Source organism: Balaenoptera physalus, assembly GCF_965194825.1.
Source record: "Balaenoptera physalus genome assembly, chromosome: 13".
NCBI classification, from domain to species: domain Eukaryota; kingdom Metazoa; phylum Chordata; class Mammalia; order Artiodactyla; family Balaenopteridae; genus Balaenoptera; species Balaenoptera physalus.
The window spans coordinates 60,201,649-60,219,833 of NC_138892.1; the positions used below are offsets into that span (position 1 = coordinate 60,201,649).

The following is an 18,185-nucleotide window of genomic DNA, read 5'->3' on the forward strand; positions in this document are numbered from 1 at the left end:
ATTTGGAAATGTGGGTCTCCTGCTTAAGAGCTGAGAGCTGTCTCCAAAGAAAACATACAGATGGCCAAGAGGCACATGAAAAGCTGCTCACCATCACTAATTATTAGAGAAATGCAAATCAAAACTACAATGAGGTATCACCTCACACCAGTTAGAATGGACATCATCAGAAAATCTACAAACAACAAATGCTGGAGAGGGTGTGGAGAAAAGGGAACTCTCTTACACTGTTGGTGGGAATGTAAATTGATACAGCCACTATGGAGAAGAGTATGGAGGTTCCTTAAAAAACTAAAAAAGAATTACCATATGACTCAGCAATCCCACTACTGGGCATATACCCAGAGGAAACCATAATTCAAAAAGACACATGCACCCCAATGTTCATTGCAGCGCTATTTACAATAGCCAGGTCATGGAAGCAACCTAAATGCCCGTCAACAGATGAATGGATAAAGAAGATGTGGTACATATATACAGTGGAATATTACTCAGCCATCAAAAGGAACGAAATTGGGTCATTTGTAGAGATGTGGATGGACCTAGAGACTGTTATACAGAGTGAAGTAAGTCAGAAAGAGAAAAACAAATATCGTATATTAATGCATATATGTGGAGTCTAGAAAAATGGTAACAGATGACCGGTTTGCAAGGCAGAAATAGAGACACAGATGTAGAGAACAAATGTATGAACACCAAAGGGGGAAGCGGGGGTGGGCGTGATAGTGGTGGGATGAATTGGGAGATTGGGATTGACATATATACACTAATATGTAAAAATAGATAACTAATAAGAACCTACTGTATAAAAAATAATAAATAAAATTATTTTTTTAAAAAGAGCTGAGAGCTGATAATAATGGTTTGGGACTTATTCAAAAATATTTATGAATTGCCTACCATGTGCCAGCTACCATAGGCACTGGAGATACAGCAGTGAACAAAGCAGACAAAATTCTTGCTTTCATGGAGCCTATATATATATATAAATATATATATATATATATTTATATATATATTTATATATATATTTATATATATATTTATATATGTATATATATATATATAAATATATATGTGTGTATATATATATTTGGAGCTTATATTTTATTAGGGGAAGGTACAATAAATAAGTAAAATTTATAGTATGTCAGATAGTGATTTGTAGAGAAAAATAGGAAGAGGGAGTACAGTGGGAAGAGAAGGGTATTATAATTTTAAACAGGATGACTAGGGGGAAGGCCTCATTGAAAAGGTGTTGTTTAAGCAAAGACTTGAAGGAAGTGAAAGAGTAAGCCTTGTGCAAAGTATTATAAGAGGACCTTAGAGGTGATCATTAGGACTCTGGCTTTTACCCTTAATGAGATAGGAAACCAATGGAGGATTTTTGAATAGAGGAATGACATGTTCTGACTTAAACTGTCAAAGATCACTCTGACTACCTTGTTGAGAATAAACTATAGTGAGGTTCAAGGGCTGAAGAGTTTTTGCAGTGATCTGTATGAAAGAAAGACAAGAGGGATTAGATTCTGGGTATATTTCGAAGGTAGAGCTGACAAGATTTGCCAATAATTGGATTCTGGGAAGTGAAAAAGCCTTTGGTACAAGTGGAAGGATGAGAAGACCAAAGTCTCCTTAGTGAATGTCTTAGTGAATACCTGTATTTACAGGTTTGGGTGGAAGAAGAGCTGGCAAAGAGGCTGAGGAGGTGAGGTAAGAGGAAAATGGTAAGAGAGATAGAGTGTGCACATGAAAGCAGTCCTTCATCTTGGTATTTAAAATTGGGCTTGGGACTTCCCTGGTGGCGCAGTGGATAAGGCTCCGCGCTCCCAATACAGGGAGCCTGGGTTCGATCCCTGGTCAGGGAACTGGGTCCCACGTGCATGCTGCAACTAAGAGTTTGCATGCTGCAACTAAGGAGCCCGCCTGCTGCAACTAAGACCCGGCGCAACCAAAATAAGTAAATAATAAATAAATATTAAAAAAAACAAACAAACATAAAATTGGGCTTAAATCAGAGAGATCTGAGCTGGCATATTGGCTCCACTGTTTTCTAGCTGGGTGATTTTTTTAGCAAATTATTGAGTCTCTTTGAGCCTCAATTTCTTAATTTATGAAATGCAGTCATAATACCAACCACATAGATGTTTTGAGAATTAAATGAGGAAATGATGTTCAAAGAACTTAGCCTTTTGCCTGTCATGTATTAATACTTGAAATTTGAGTTCCTATCATATGAAATGTTTAAATGGTGTAAAATGCCTCTGTCTTCAAAGGTTTACAAACCAGATTGAGAGTTAACAGATGAAAATGATTTGAATCAAAATTCAAGATTAATAAATTAGAAATCACAGGGTGATGAATGATTAATGTCAAATGTATTATGTAGTCAGTTGATCAGTCCTTTCTCTGCTGTTTGGTTAGGTAGCATGAAAAATGCCTTATTAATACTGAGAAATGGGATTTTTAGATTGATATTGAAAATTTAATTTTTGAATAGGTAATTCATGCTCAACCTCATAATATTAAAGGTATAAAAGGGTACATGGTAAAAAGTTTCCCTCCTCAACAAACTTCTTCGCAGATTCAACTAGTGTTAACTTACCTATTTCTTGTCCAGGCATCTTGTATATACACATATGAGTGGTGTGTGTGTGCATGTTATTTTTTACATTAATGTTAGTATCTTATATACAATGTTCTGTAACTTGGCGTTTTTAAGTAGCCTTATTGAGATACAATTCACATACCGTACAATTCACTCAGTATACCTTGCTTTTTAAATATTGAGTTGGCCAAAATGTTCCTTCAGTTTTTAAGTAAAAATAAAAGACACATTTTTCATTTTCACCAAGAACTTATTGAACAGTGTATTCACTGTTTTGTTCCACTACCTTCTGCCATTTTTCAGGCAAGTTCATAATTCCATCTTCCCAAAACTTTTTATCTTTTTGAGCAAAGAACTGTTCCAGGTGCCTTTTACAGTCTTCCAGGGAATTGAAGTTTTTTCCGTTAAGAGATTTTGTAAAGACCAAGATAAATAAAAATCCGAAGGTGCAATGTCTGGTGAATATAGTGGATGAATCAGAACTTCCCAGCCAAGCTGTAACAGTTTTTGCCTGGTCATCAAAGAAACATGTGGTCTTGCGTTATCCTGATGGAAGATTATGCGTTTTCTATTGACTAATTCTGGATGCTTTTCGTCGAGTGCTGCTTTCAGTTCGGGAGCAGTACTTGTTGGAATTAATCGTTTGGTTTTCCGGAAGGAGCTCATAATAGAGGACACCCTTCCAATCCCACCATATACACACCATCACCTTCTTTGGATGAAGACCAGCCTTTGGTGTGGTTGGTGGTGGTTCATTTCGCTTGCCCCACGATATCTTCCATTCCACATTATTGTACAGTATCCACTTTTCATTGCATGTCACAATTTGTTTTAAAAATGAAACATTTACATTTAAGTAGAAAATCACATGCAGAAATAAGGTCAAGAAGGTTTTTTCCTGCTTAAGTTATGTAGAACCCAAACATCGAAGCGATTAACATAACCAAGCTGGTGCAAATGTTTTTCAGCTCTTGATTTGGATATTTTGAGTATGCTGACTATCTCCTGCGTTGTATAATGTTGATTGTTCTCAATTAATGTCTTGATTTGATTATTATCAACTTCATCTGGTCTGCCCAGCCGTGGAGCATCGTCCAGCGAGAAATCTCCAACACAAAACTTTGCAAACCACTTTTGACACGTTCGATCAGTCACAGCACATTTTCCATACACTGCATAAATCTTTCTTTGCGTTTCAGTTGCGTTTTTACCTTTCTTGAAATAATAAAGCATAATATGCCGAAAATGTTGCTTTTTTTGTTCCATCTTCAATATTAAAATGGCTACACAAAAATTCACCAGTTTTGATGTTTTCTTTTAAATGCACACTGATATGACAGCTGTCACAATACAGTCTAACCAAATTGTTTCTAATGAAGTTAAAGACAACTAAGCACTACTAGAGTCATCTTACGGGAAAAAAACTGAACGAACTTTTTGGCCAACCCAGTATGTTGTTTTAAAACATTTTAAAGTCAAATGCATATAAAAATGGGTAAGATTGGGGCTTCCCTGGTGGCACAGTGGTTGCGAGGTTGCCTGCCAATGCAGGGGACACGGGTTCGAGCCCTGGTCTGGGAAGATCCCACATGCTACGGAGCAACTAAGTCAGTGTGCCACAACTACTGAGCCTGCGCTCTAGAGCCCACGAGTCACAACTACTGAGCCCACATGCCACAGCTACTGAAGCCTGTGCACCTAGAGACCGTGCTTCGCAGGAAGAGAAGCCACTGCAGTGAGAAGCCCGTGCACCGAAACGAAGAGCAGCTCCCGCTCGCCGTGACTAGAGAAAGCCCGCACGTGCAGCAGTGAGACCCAGTGCAACCAAAAATAAATAAATAAAATGAATAAATTTATTTTAAAAAATGGGTAAGATTTGATATTATAAGTTATTTATTTATTTATTTATTTGATTGTGCCGGGTCTAGTTGCGGCTCAAGGGCTTCTCAGTTGTTGTGGCATGCGACCTCTTAGTTGCAGGATGCATGTGGGATCTAGTTGCCTGACCAGGGATCAAACCTGGGCCCCCTGCGTTGCGAGCACGGAGTCTTAACCACTGCGCCACCAGGGAAGTCCCTATAAATTCTTATTTGAGGCTTTAAAAGTGTTTTGTTTTACTAATGTAATTGTGCCAAAATGAAATGTGTGAAACGACTTCATTTTCAGCTATTTTATTTTCACTCATCTATTTCCCTTTTGAAATAATGTCCCAGTATAGGAGCAGAACCCATAATATAATAATAAAGTAATACAACAGTGTGTAAAAACTATATGTAACATTCGCATTTGACCAGAGAAGGGGACGTGGAGGTGCTGAGAAGACTGCTGAATGAGCCAGAGACCTTAGGTTAGGGACTGGGAGCCAGTGGGGGGCTGAGATTTCAGTGACCAACAGCAATAGCAAGGTCAGTGGTCAGCAGTGGTGGATGCTATCCAAGCTAAACAACCAGTTGTACCAGTCTGTCAGCTTCAGGTCTACCAGATCAGCATCCTGTGCAAAATCCATCACCGACTGTCTGTTTCCCTGTCATCTGGAGGTTTTTGTAAACTTTTGTCCATATCTACACAGTTTTGGGAAGGAAGGAGAAGGGAGGAACAACTATTAGAAAGTTGAATTTTGAATTGCCTGAGTATTTACATTCCTTTTCCCTAGGTGGTCTTAATGTTACTTAAACCAGGAGAAGAAAAAAGGAATGGAGTCTTCTGAGGAAGATTAGGAGTTATAGGAAGTAAAGAAATTGTATTGCTTTGTAAACAAACAACACCCTCTAAACATACACACACGCGCACGCACACACACACAGAGTAAATGATATATTTAAAATGTTAGGTGATCTCTAAGTGCCGGGGTTACATAAGACTTTTTTTTTCCTCTATACTTTTCAGAATTTTCAAACTATTCTGCAGTGAACATAATACTTTTATAACCAACAAAATTCTTAAAAGTGTAACTAAAATCAAAAGACTTGTTCTCCAGGAAACTGAGAAAAAATAAAGTACCAACATGGGAAAGATCAAGATTCTTACTTAAGGTCCATTACTTAAGAAATGGACCTTAGAGATCACTTAGAATCTAGATTCTAGATTAATACTATTCACTGTATCATCTGTAGGCCAGTGCTCATCCATGAACTGTTACTGGGTAATGATGAGATAAGTTTTAAAAAAAAATTAAGTAAGCTTTTAGAAACTTTTATAGCAGTTTGACATCACTGCTACATCCAAGTGTATGACCATTTTTCTAGTAATTGATTTTATTGTTTCTTTACAAAAGTATTGGTCCACAACCTGGTTGGAATGCTATAAAAACTTGGCAGCCCTATCAGTCTAGCTATTTAAAAATATATTGATCTATGAAATGCAGAAATCTGAGAAGCAGTGATTCTGTCTAATTTTGTCTAACCCTTCACCCAGTGTCTGTCTAACACAAAGTGTTAGTAGCTGCCAAGCACTATTGTAAATGCTTTATGAGTATTTGCTGGTTCAATCTTCATAACAACCCTATGCTGTAGGTACTGTTGCATTATCCCCATTTCATAGGAAACTGAGGCACAAAGAGGTTATGTTACTCACCCAAGGTTACACAGCTGTAAGTGGTAAAGCTGGAATTTGAACCCAAGGTAGTCTGACTTCAGAGGCCATGTTATGCTTTGCAGCCACTCCACACTTTTAATGGGTGATTACCTACCATATTTCTCAATAGAGGGTGCTGTTGGCTTGTTGAGTAGAACAGTGTTCCACATAGTATCCCTCCCTGCCTGCCTGTCCCACTCACTGAATGCCCAATCAGAAAAAAAAAAAAACCCAAAAATTTCCCCTCTCCATTTCCAAATGTTTCCTTGGTTGAAAACCTTCTAGAGCTGACCAGCATATTCCCTTAGTTGTAAAGTTCTATAGGAATCTGCTTTCTAACTTCTACTGGTTGGTCTTAGATCTGTACTTCGAAACTAGTAAAGTCTTTTTTCAGGACAAATATCTATCTGTGCACTGATCTGCATATAGGATTTTTGGAACCTTCCTTTTCTTGGTGGTTCTCCTTGGATCAGCGTGTCATTACGCTCCTTAAAATGAGAATATAGAGCCCAGTAAGGCTATTAATCACTTAATATAGATTCTGGGGCTTCCCTGGTGGCGCAGTGGTTAAGAATCCACCTGCCAATGCAGGGGACATGGGTTCGATCCCTGGTCCGGGAAGATCTCACATGCCGTGGAGCAACTAAGCCCGTGCGCCACAGCTACTGAGCCCACGTGCCGCAACTACTGAAGCCCACGCGCCTAGAGCCCGTGCTCCGTAACAAGAGAAGCCACCACAATGAGAAGCCCGTGTACCACAACGAAGAATAGCCCCCACTCGCCGCAAGCAGAGAAAAGCCTGCGTGCAGCAACAAAGACCCAACGCAGCCAGAAACAATAAATAAAATAATAAAATAAATTAAAAAAATATATATATATAGATTCTGTTTTTTAGTTACCCTTAACCTAGAATTACTTTGGTAACAAATCATACTGTTAGCCCTCTTTGCACTTGTAATCATCTAAAACCCTGACTGAGGTCTTTATCCTTTGAGTTACTGTTGAGCCAGATCTTGTTCATCTGGTTTTTTAACAATTTAAGTTTTTAATATAAGTGTAGTATTTTATAGGTATACCTTATTTCTTCTAAATTGAGTCTTCATTTTGGCTTATTGTTTTCCCTAAAGAGCCAGCAACACCCCCTGACATCCCCACCCACCCACCTTTATTTAGTTCTGTCAGTAATCCATCAATTCTTCCTCCTTCTGTTGTCTGCAAAGTTGATAAGTATACCTGTTATATCTTTAGTCAAGTTACTGATTTAAAAATCTTCAACTCATGCCATGTCGTGGCATGCCATTACATATTTTTTTCCATTTTGGCAAAGATCCTTTAAGTGATTCATTATTGACATTAAGCTAGCTAACACATCTACCTAATTCTGTGGTGGTCAAACTTGTATGCATGTATATGGTAGATTGCAGTAAAGGATCTGGGATAATAGATAGTAAGGAAAATCTGCTTTTAGATAATTAGATATTCTACTTAAAGATTCATTCTTTCCTTATATGAGCTGGTACAGTAATTGGGAAAGAAAGACCACCCCCCCTCAGAAATAGCTAAAGATTTATGTAATAAATGTATGAATAGATCAGAATTTGATTAAAGTAGGTTTATTCTTCACCATCTGTTAGAAAAGTCCTCTTGCATATTGAATATTGTTAGGGGGAAGCAGATCATGTTTGTGGACCTAGAAGCTTGGTGGGATTAAGACAGTAGTTTTGGGTTGAACTTTCGTTTCTTTTTCTTTCTTGTGAGAACTACCTCTTTTTCTTTTCTCCCCCACCAGGTTCATTCTGTAAATTAAGGAAAAGCTTTATTCTTTTTTCTCAGCTTGCTGAACTAAAGCAGGAGTGTCTTGCTCGTGGTTTGGAGACCAAGGGAATAAAACAAGATCTCATCAACAGGCTCCAGGCATATCTTGAAGAGCATGGTGAGTTCTTTGTGGAGGCAAAGAGTGATGTGAGTGAGGGGATTAATTTTTTTTTAATAGTTTTATTTATTTTATTTATTTATTTTTGGTTGCATTGGGTCTTCATTGCTGCATGAGGGCTTTCTCTAGTTGCGGTGAGTGGGGGGGGGCTACTCTTCGTTGCGGTGCACGGGCTTCTTACTGTGGTGGCTTCTCGTTGCAGAGCACGGGCTCTGGGCGCATGGGCTTCATTCAGTAGTTGGGCTCATGGGCTCTAGAGCGCAGGCTCAGTAGTTGTGGTGCGTGGGCTTAGTTGCTCCGTGGCATGTGAGATCTTCCCGGACCAGGGCTTGAACCCGTGCCCCCTGCATTGGCAGGCAGATTCTTAGCCACTGCGCCACCAGGGAAGCCCGAGAGGATTAATTTTTAGGCTCTGCCATACAGAAGATTTCTTCTTTTCCTTTAGGTTGTTGATGATGTAAGATTTTAATTAACTCTATCAAGAAAACTCTTGTCATCTACTGCTTTTTAGATGATATTAAGAATGTATTACCTTTTAGATACAATTATATGATTATGTTTAAAATAAACCTGTATCTTGAAGAGAAAAAAAAAAAAAGAAAACTCTTGTCATCTAAAACAGTGGTTATAATGAAAAGAAATACCCCCCCTTTTAAAAAGACATTGTAATTTTATTTCAACAAATTATTTTTGAGGAAGTATGGGAAAGCAAGCATCATTAGACTGAGAATCGGAAGATTTGAAGTCTAATTCCTCTTGAGCCAGAAATTTACTAGGTAACTTTGGAGAGCCACTGTTTTCATGGCTAAATGTCTTTTGTGGTCTGTGAAGTGAGACAAGTGTCTCCACCCTTGAAATCCATAAACCTAAGTAATCTCTGGTCCCTTCTAGCTCTGACATTCTCTAATTCCACTTTAAAAAACAAACACTTCATTTAAGGCATAGTATCATCCCTCTCTGATTTTAATTTATTCCCTTTTATTCCCATTCCTTTTACCCCAACTCTCTTAGGCAACTATTCTAATGTGTTTGATATATATTTTTTGTCTTTGTCCTTATAAACTGTAGTGTTGTTTGGTCTACAGTAATTTTATGTAATTGGCAATGAGACCATAGCCTTACTTTATTGCACACTTTTTTCTCTAAGTACTGTGTTTTTTTAAGATGTAGCGGTCATCTAGTCTATTGATTCTAATTCCTGCATGGTTTTCTATGATGTATAGAATTCACCATGTTTTATTTAGTTCACTCAGTGACTGATTCCTGAACTACTTCTTTCATATTCCCTTATATTCCTGTGTGAGAGTCTTGGGGGTATATACCCAGGAATGGGGTTGCTAATAAATATCTGTTCATAAATGTATAGTTAATATGACTAAACACCACTAAATTGTTTTTCTGAATTACTGTATAAATTTCATCATCAGCACATGAGGGTTCACTGTCCTAACAAGTGGCCTAATTTTTGCTAATCTGTTAGTGGTTTCAATTTACAATCCTCTACTTATTAAAAAGTTTAAACATTTCTTTTGTTCGTGGTTCTTTGGCTTTCTCCTTTGCCCATTTTTCTTTTGGGGTTCTCATCATTTGCTTGTTAGTTTGCAGGCATATCATATATTCTAGTGACTATTCCCATGTTGGTTTTAGACACAAATATCTTCTTTGACATTTGTTTCTTTTTCTGCGGTATCCTTTCCTAGTTTGGGGGGTTTTTTGTACTTTTATTTTTTTATTTTTTTATTTTTTTAATTTAATTTAATTTTATTTTATTTTTTTAAACTTTGGATTTATTTATTTATGTATGTATGTATGTATGTATGTATGGCTGTGTTGGGTCTTCGTTTCTGTGTGAGGGCTTTCTCTAGTTGTGGCAAGTGGGGGCCACTCTTCATCGCGGTGCGCGGTCCTCTCACTATCGTGGCCTCTCTTGTTGCGGAGCACAGGCTCCAGACGCGCAGGCTCAGTAATTGTGGCTCACGGGCCTAGTTGCTCCGCGGCATGTGGGATCTTCCCAGACCAGGGCTCGAACCCGTGTCCCCTGCATTGGCAGGCAGACTCTCAACCACTGCGCCACCAGGGAAGCCCGTTTTTTGTACTTTTAAAGAAAACTTATCATCTTATCTTTTTTTAAAATTAATTAATTAATTTTTGGCTGTGTTGGGTCTTCATTGATGGCCGTGAGCTTTCTCTAGTTGCGGCGAGCAGGGGCTACTCTTTCTTGCAGTGGGCAGGCTTCTCATTGCGGTGGCTTCTCTTGTTGCGGAACACGGGCTCTAGGCGCACGGGCTTCAGTAGTTGTGGCACACAGACTTAGTTGCTCCACGGCATGTGGGATCTTCCTGGACCAGGGCTCGAACCCATGTCCCCTGCGTTGGCAGGCGGATTCTTAACCAGTGCGCCACTAGGGAAGCCCCCTTTTTCCTCGTTTTGAAAAATAAGTTTTTTGCATGGTACTTGCTTCTGGGTTTTTTGTTTTGTTTTTGTTGTTTTAGAAATTCTTCCCCACCACTAAATTCTGCCACAGTACTTTTTTTTTTTTTTTTTTTTCACAGTACTTTTTATTAATGTTGTAGTTTGACCTCATCATGTTTAGTTTTTCAGTCCAGCTGGAGTTCAACCTCTTAATTGATGTTAGTTAGGTAGAGAATATAGTTTTTATCTTCTCCATGTGGAGCAAATTTTATGAACATTTCTGCCTTCATTATTGAATTTTATTTTGGGAAAGCAAAATGATTATAATTTTAGCCTAAGTACAGTGATCAAGATGGTTTTGTAGCAGGGCTTGACCTGATTATTTTAATATTCTTTAGCTGAAGAGGAGGCAAATGAAGAAGATGTACTGGGAGATGAAACAGAGGTGAGTTGGAGAGAGTAAGGTTAGTCACTGGCCTGGCAGCGTGCCACTGCCTTGGTCACGTTGCTAAACATCAATCATTAGAGGGCTTCAATGCTAACTCGTTAGGGGAGCATAAAGGGGGAATGAAGGTTCTGAAAGATTGGTTCGTTTTGGAGTTCTCATATTCTTCTGTTGATAGGTATTTACTCTTGATTTATTTTAACCATCTTGTTTCATTTGGTTTTAGGAAGAAGAACCGAAGCCCATAGAACTGCCTGTCAAAGAGGAAGAACCTCCTGAAAAAACTGTTGATGTGTAACTATCCCTTTTTTATAATGAGGACAGAGCAGACGGTTCTGGATTTTTTAGTGTTACACTCTGTTTACCTCTTATACATTCCCATTGGAATGTATACATTCCCATTTTTTTGTTTTTAATTTGGTTGCATCGGGTCTTAGTTGTGGCTTGCTTGCTCCTTAGTTGTGGCATGCGAACTCTTAGTTGCGGCATGCATGTGGGATCTAGTTCCCTGACCAGGGGTTGAACCCAGGCCCCCTTCACTGGAAGGCAGATTCTTTACCACTGTGCCACCAGGGAAGTCCCCCATTGGCTTTTTCATTTCTCATTAGATCATACATTTTCAGAAAGGTCTTGTTCATTTCAGGTACATGGTCCCAGTGAAGCAAAGTAACTTTGTCTCTGGGTTATGTAATAGATAATTAGGACCAGGAGACTTCAAGCCCAGATAAAGTTTAGTTCTCTTAGCCTTTGTTGTATCACCGTAATAGATGATTCTTTTTCTGTATAGAGAATCATGCACATTTTCTGCATATAAGGAATTTTGTAAGGGAAGAGGGTGCTGAGCAAGGTTATGTCTCAAGTAACACTGTATTCTCTTTTCCTTTTTGATTTACAGTGGGGGAGGGGAGGACAAAGTACTAGAGTGAAAAGTGGATCTTGATTTATTTAAATTATTCCACAAGGTTGATCATAAACATTTTTTATTTGGGGTTTCCCGGCAAATGTCCGGCCATCTTATACTCCAGCATGTTAAGAACAGTTGAGTCCTTTTTAACATTTTTGTTCCTCATAGCTGTATTAATCCATTTAATTATAAAAGACAATAGATGTAAAAAGTCAAAGCAAACAGTACATAGAGGAGTGTATAAATTGAAAATTAAGTACCCTTGTCTCCACCCCCACCTGACTTCCCAGAGGTTTTCAATATATTCTTTTGGAATATTTTATATGGTGTGTGTATATGTGCATGTACAGATACATATGTACACCCATGATGCATATTGTCACTTTCTTGATTTTTTTTCACATATGGAGATCTTTCTATATCATCATATAATGTTTTTATTTAAATATTAGTTATAGGGACTTCCCTGGCGGTCCGGTGGTTAAGACTCCACGCTTCCATTGAAGGGGGCACAGGTTCGATCCCTGGTTGGGGAACTAAGATTGTGCATGCCGCATGGCACGGCCAAAAAAAAATTAGTTATATATAGGCAAGGTTCTAAGTGTTTTACATGTATTCTCATTTAATCATCACGTCAACCCTATGAAATGAGGATAATTATCCTAGTAAGTGGTAGGTCTTTTTTTTTTTAGCCTGTCAGTATGGGATATTACAAGTATATACATAAGTTAGGAGAATAGTAAATAGACCCCCATGAACCCATCACCTAGATTTAGTTGTTATCAACTGAGAATCTTATTCTTTCTGGCAGCTAATAGTACTCCATTCTATGGATGAACAGTAATTTCACCAGTCTCCTGTTGATGGACATTTAAATTATTCATAATTGCAAAAAATACAGTGTATGTCCATATACAACTAATTTTAAATTTATGCAGGTATGTCCAAAGGATAAGTTTCTAGCAATGGATTTTCTGCATTAGAAAAGATGTGCATTTAATGTTTTATTAGATTTTGTCAAATGTTACTGCTTTCTAAAGCCATTTAGTTATCATCCATCATAGGAGGTTTATGTTTAGATATAATGCCTTGAGAAAATGGCCAATGGGATAGCTTTAAAATAGAGATGTTTTGGGGAGTTATGGGGCAAGAAGGAAGATGAAATAAATACAATGATAATTGGCCTGTGTGGGTTAAAAATTATGAAGTTTGAAAATTTGTAGTTTATTTTTATAATATGTAAAATGTGTAATTCCCTTGTTTAGAGGGCTTTAATTTTATCAGTGAATTTCTAAACAAAGAAATTGAAAGTGTGTGTGGGAGGGGTTGTGTTTTTGCTTGTTAGAGGGATAGTAGTGGTTAGACTAAAGTATGTACAGAAAGATTCTGGGTCCCCATAGCATGGAGAATGTTTTGTATGTGACCATGGGTAGGGGCGAAACTTCTGAGTGAAGAGAAGAAATTTCACATGAGCCCCAGAATATGATGTTATTTATTGCTTGAGCTTAATTGTGCCTGAGGGAGTTGGAACAGAGCTGAGGGAAGCTTCTTCTCTCCGGTTCCCTTTCTGCCATGAAGTGTACTGATGGGAATGTGGAGGAAGTCATTAGCCTGGGGTTTGGTGGAGAGGACTGCTATTTTAATGGCATTGGACTTCAAGTAGAACATTAAACTTCAGTGTCCCTTTCTGCCTGAACAAAACAGAGAGGGTTGGGGAAGGAAAGATGACTGGGAAATGGAAAGAAATCAGAAATTTCTTTAAAAGTCAGAATGTACAGGGCTAATTTAGGTCCTTTGAACATTCAAAAGGAGATCCCCTTGCTTTGTCTTTTGTTTGAGGTTCTCCAAAAAGATACCTCTGTTTCTAGTTTGATTTTTTTCCCCCCTCCTCAAGCCACGGCACTTAAATATTGCAGGACTTAGTTATGGTCAGCAGGGGGCTCCCATTGCTTATCTGTCAGTCCAGGGACCTCCAACAAAAGGATGGAGGAGAGAGTAAGTTCCTGTTCCAGAATTGCTTCCTCTGAAAATGCCATTAAACCATTACTACCTTTCAGGGCATCAAATGGGAAAAGTGTCTGGGATATTGGAACAAAAGCCTCCCATGTCTCTAAATGAGGGACCTTAATGAGACTGGTTATGACCCACAGTTTTATGAGAGTTGTTTGGTGGAGGGTTAATGCCCTTCCACTTATCCTGAGTACTTCCGAACTTTGTCTCCCGCCCCCCTGGTCCCCCCTCTTTTGTTTTCTCTTAAACCTTTTGACTAGTAACTTACCATGTTTTCCTAATTCAGACTCCCCTTAGCCTTTTTTCTTCCCACTCCCTTTGGCATTTTTATTTATCCCACTTTGACTGTTCCAGCTGGAGCTACGGTCCCATGGGAGATATAAGGGATTTGTAAAAGAAGGAAACCAGACCTTGTAGAGCACTCATTAATTGTGATGAAAATTGAGAGCTGGTATTTAAATGAGGGTTGGAGGAATAGTCATTAGTCCAAAAGTACATTTAAAGTTCCTAAAAGTAAATGAAATGATTTCCGGTGTTCTTTGAGCATTTCCCTCAGCTCAGTATATTTAACCAGACTTGTTTCCTTGTTACTTTCTTATACTCTAGCAATGTAGCTTAGTCTGTTATTTAAACTCTTTTATCAGTAGATGACACTTCAAGGAACTAAAGGTCTAATGGGCTTCATGTTTTTTTGGTCTGAAGGGTGGTAGAGAGATATGGGACAGAGGACATGATTCAGGTGAATTCTTATACACGTCAAAGGTTTTGGTTTAGAATATCAGTCTTCTGATTTTAAAAATCCCTTTTCCAGGGCAGCAGAGAAAAAAGTGGTAAAAATTACATCTGAAATACCACAGACTGAGGTAGGTATTCTTTCAGAAGAGCAGTCTATATATATATATTTTTTTTTTTTTTCTGTTTCTTACCCTTTATTTTGTCTGTATCATCACTTTAAAATATTTACTCATAGGCAGAAAATCAGTATTGACAGATTTTGGTATTGATACATTTTTCCACCAGCCACACTTGGGAATATATTTGGGCTGGCTTAGTCACTTTTGAGGCCGTAGTCTTTTTGTATAGTATTTTGGTCTTAGTGGTAACTCTTTTTAAGATGTTTATAAACTAAGATTAGAGTTTGAGAGGATTGTACCTTGGAAGAGATGAAAAGTTACAAGGGAAGATGTCACTCTTAAGTTACTACTAGCTAGCTGGTGAGATTGAAATTTCTCTGGATTCTGTCTCAAGATCTCTGAAACTAGGTTCCAGTGAAGATCTGTGGGGTTTTTTTGTACTATTAAAATAGAGATTGCATAGGACAACGCTGCCTCATTTCTAACTGAAAGAGTACAACTAGTGTTGGAACCAAGCTGTTCCTTTGATCCATTTTCAAAGGTCAGTCAAACACAGCTTTTGTCTTCTTGGCTTGATACAGAATGCGGGTTTTATTTTATTCCTTCCCTTTTGTTTTTGAGGACATGAATGTAATAATAGTCTTTTTGTGTTTGCTTTCTGGAAAGGACTGTTGAGTTAAGCCCTGGGATGGATACAACCTGATATCTTCTATGATTGTCAATATAACTCAGTTTGGACCTTAAGAAATTAATCCCTATGTTGTAGAGATACACACCTCTAAATGACTTTTCTCTTAAAAGAAGGAAACCAGAAGTTGAATTTTTCTCTTTCCCTTCTTTTGTCTATTATCACTTAGAGGATGCAGAAGAGAGCTGAACGATTCAATGTACCTGTGAGCTTGGAGAGTAAGAAAGCTGCCAGGGCAGCTAGGTGAGTGTTCCCAGCCTTTTAGACCTGAGATTGTGGTAATATGAAGGTGAGGGAATGTGTTCCTAGGTTTTAAATATAGTTGTTGATTTTAAGTAGAATAGAGGCCTTGCTGGAAAGAAATACTCTCTTGGCTCTATTCAGAACGTATCTGCTGATTGGTTGTAGTAGCTATAGATTGGGTTTTATTATCAAGCAGGGTTTTTGTAATAGGTAAAAGTCAGGAACTGACTGCTACTCCCAGTTCTGATAAGGCTACCTTTTAACTTATTCTCTGGACTCTTGGTGAGAAAAAGAGTCAACTGAACCTCTTTCATGGGGTTGTTAGAATTAGCTAATGATTGCAAGGCTTGAGATCACAAGCAAGAAGTGCCATATGTATACTTGACACGGAGACAGACAACCAGGAGTGTGAACAGCTTCCTAAAATTGAGCTTGTTTTTCTTTCTACAGATTTGGGATTTCTTCAGTTCCATCAAAAGGTAAGAGTACAGAGACTTCTGAGAAAGTTATCTTTATGTTTTTACTTTCTTGGCACAACAGATTCCATTTCTCCAAATTAAGGTAAACTTGTTAGCTCTAGAAGCCTGTAAGAGGTTATTATATCTACCTCTTTGCTCTAGGTAAAACCATGCTTAAGGCTTCCTGGGCAATTTAGAGAAGGTGCTAAAGTTATGAGAGAGTAGGAGGAAGTGCCAACATTTGTTTTCCTTTTCTTGGATCTCTTCAGAGAAGTTTCTAATACCTTCTTTATTCTGATGTCTCAAGTTAGCATGTAATTATTGTGTACCTGTCCAGTGTTATATTGCCTAGTGTGAGTGGCAAAAGGAAAAAAAGAGTCTCTTTTATTTATTTATTTATTTATTTATTTATTTATTTTTCTTTTACCTTCTAGGAATTTACAAGGGAATAATCTTGGGTAAAAGACTTAGCCACAAGGATTATCACAGTGTTATTTATAGTGATCAATAACTGGAAACAATGTAATATACAATAGAGAATTGGTTGAGTAAGTGTGTACCATAGTACAGTTAAAAGACCATGAAGATGTTTAAAATTATACTGAAGAATATTTGTCAGACAGATAAATGGAAAAAGCAAGTTATAAAATATTTGTAGTATGTTCCTATTTTCCAATAAAAGTGCATGTATGGTTAGGAAAAAAGATTAGAGGGATATATACTAAATTGATGACATTCATTGTCTCTGGTTGGTGGAATTTTGAGTGACTTCGTTTTGCTTGTCTGTTTTTAAAATTTCTACATTGAATATGTATTTGTAATAAATTAGGGGGAAAAGTTACTCTTTTTATTTTATTTTTATTATTATTTTTAATTTTATTTATTTATTTTTGTCTGCATTGGGGTCCGTTACTGTGCACTGGCTTTCTCTAGTTGTGGCGAGTGGGGGCTACTGCAGTGTGCAGGCTTCTCATTGTAGCGGCTTGTCTTTGTTGTGGAGCACGGGCTCTAGGCGCCTAGGCTTCAGTAGTTGCGGCACGCAGGCTCAGTAGTTGTGGCTCACGGGCTCTAGAGCACAGGCTCAGTAGTTGTGGTGCGCGGGCTTAGTTGCTCTGCGGCATGTGGGATCTTCCCGGACCAGGGATCAAACCCGTGTCCCCTGCATTGGCAGGCGGACTCTTAACCACTGTGCCACCAAGGAAGTCCCTCAGACTTTAAATGTAGTCTTCTGATCCAATGCAGTCTTCCTAGTGACCTGTTAGTAGTGTCAAGTCTGTTAAGAAAATGTCCTCCAAAGATCTTGTAGAGTTTTGCTATGCCTTTTAAAAGACCAGCAAGGGACTTCCCTGGTGGTTCAGTGGTTAAGACTCCACCTTCCAATGCAGGGGACGCGGGTTTGATCCCTTAGTTCCCCTGGTCGGGGAACTAAGTCCCACATGCTGCGGGGCAACTAAGCCCTTGCACCACAACTAGAGAGCCCGCTTGCCCCTTAACTACTGAGCTTGTGTGCTCTAGAGACCGTGTGCCACAACTAGAGAAGCCTGCATGCCACAACGAAAGATCCCACCTGCCACAAATAAGACCCGATGCAGTCAAAAAAATAAATAAGTAAAAATAAAAAAATAAAAGACCAGCGAAATTCTGGTCACTGTCACTACATGCTTTAGAAACAGAATATTCTCTGATATTTAGTTATATCAAGAGAGAGATAATAGGATTGGTGATGGTACAACAAAAGTTTTTAATATTTATTTATTTATTTGGCTGCACCGAGTCTCAGTTGCGGCACACAGGATCTTCGTTGCCACGTGCAGGATCTTTTTAGTTGTGGCATGCAGGATCTTTAGTCAAGGCATGTGGGATCTAGTTCCCTGACCAGGGATCGAACCTGGGGGCCCCCTGCATTTGGAGTGCGGAGTTTTAGCCGCTGGACCACTAGGGAAGTCCCAAAAGTTTTTAAAGATATTATTAAATGGTGCTATTTGAAGAAAGGCAAAAGTTAAAATTAATACTTAGCCTAAAGAGGAAAACTGACCAATAAAATAATGTGTAGGTAA

At 38.4% G+C, this 18,185-nt stretch overlaps 1 protein-coding gene across 2 annotated transcripts in view; it reads left to right on the forward strand.

Moving 5' to 3' along the window:
• The window catches only part of SARNP (SAP domain containing ribonucleoprotein), a 53,266-nt gene that overhangs the window by 4,904 nt on the left and 30,177 nt on the right, over positions 1 to 18,185 (forward strand). For both annotated transcript variants that reach the window (XM_082421894.1, XM_082421895.1), the window contains exons 2-7: positions 8,015 to 8,114; positions 10,925 to 10,971; positions 11,198 to 11,265; positions 14,697 to 14,748; positions 15,597 to 15,670; positions 16,121 to 16,149. In XM_082421894.1, coding sequence (XP_082278020.1) covers positions 8,015 to 8,114; positions 10,925 to 10,971; positions 11,198 to 11,265; positions 14,697 to 14,748; positions 15,597 to 15,670; positions 16,121 to 16,149 — 370 coding nt within the window. The remainder of the gene's footprint in view (positions 1 to 8,014; positions 8,115 to 10,924; positions 10,972 to 11,197; positions 11,266 to 14,696; positions 14,749 to 15,596; positions 15,671 to 16,120; positions 16,150 to 18,185) is intronic.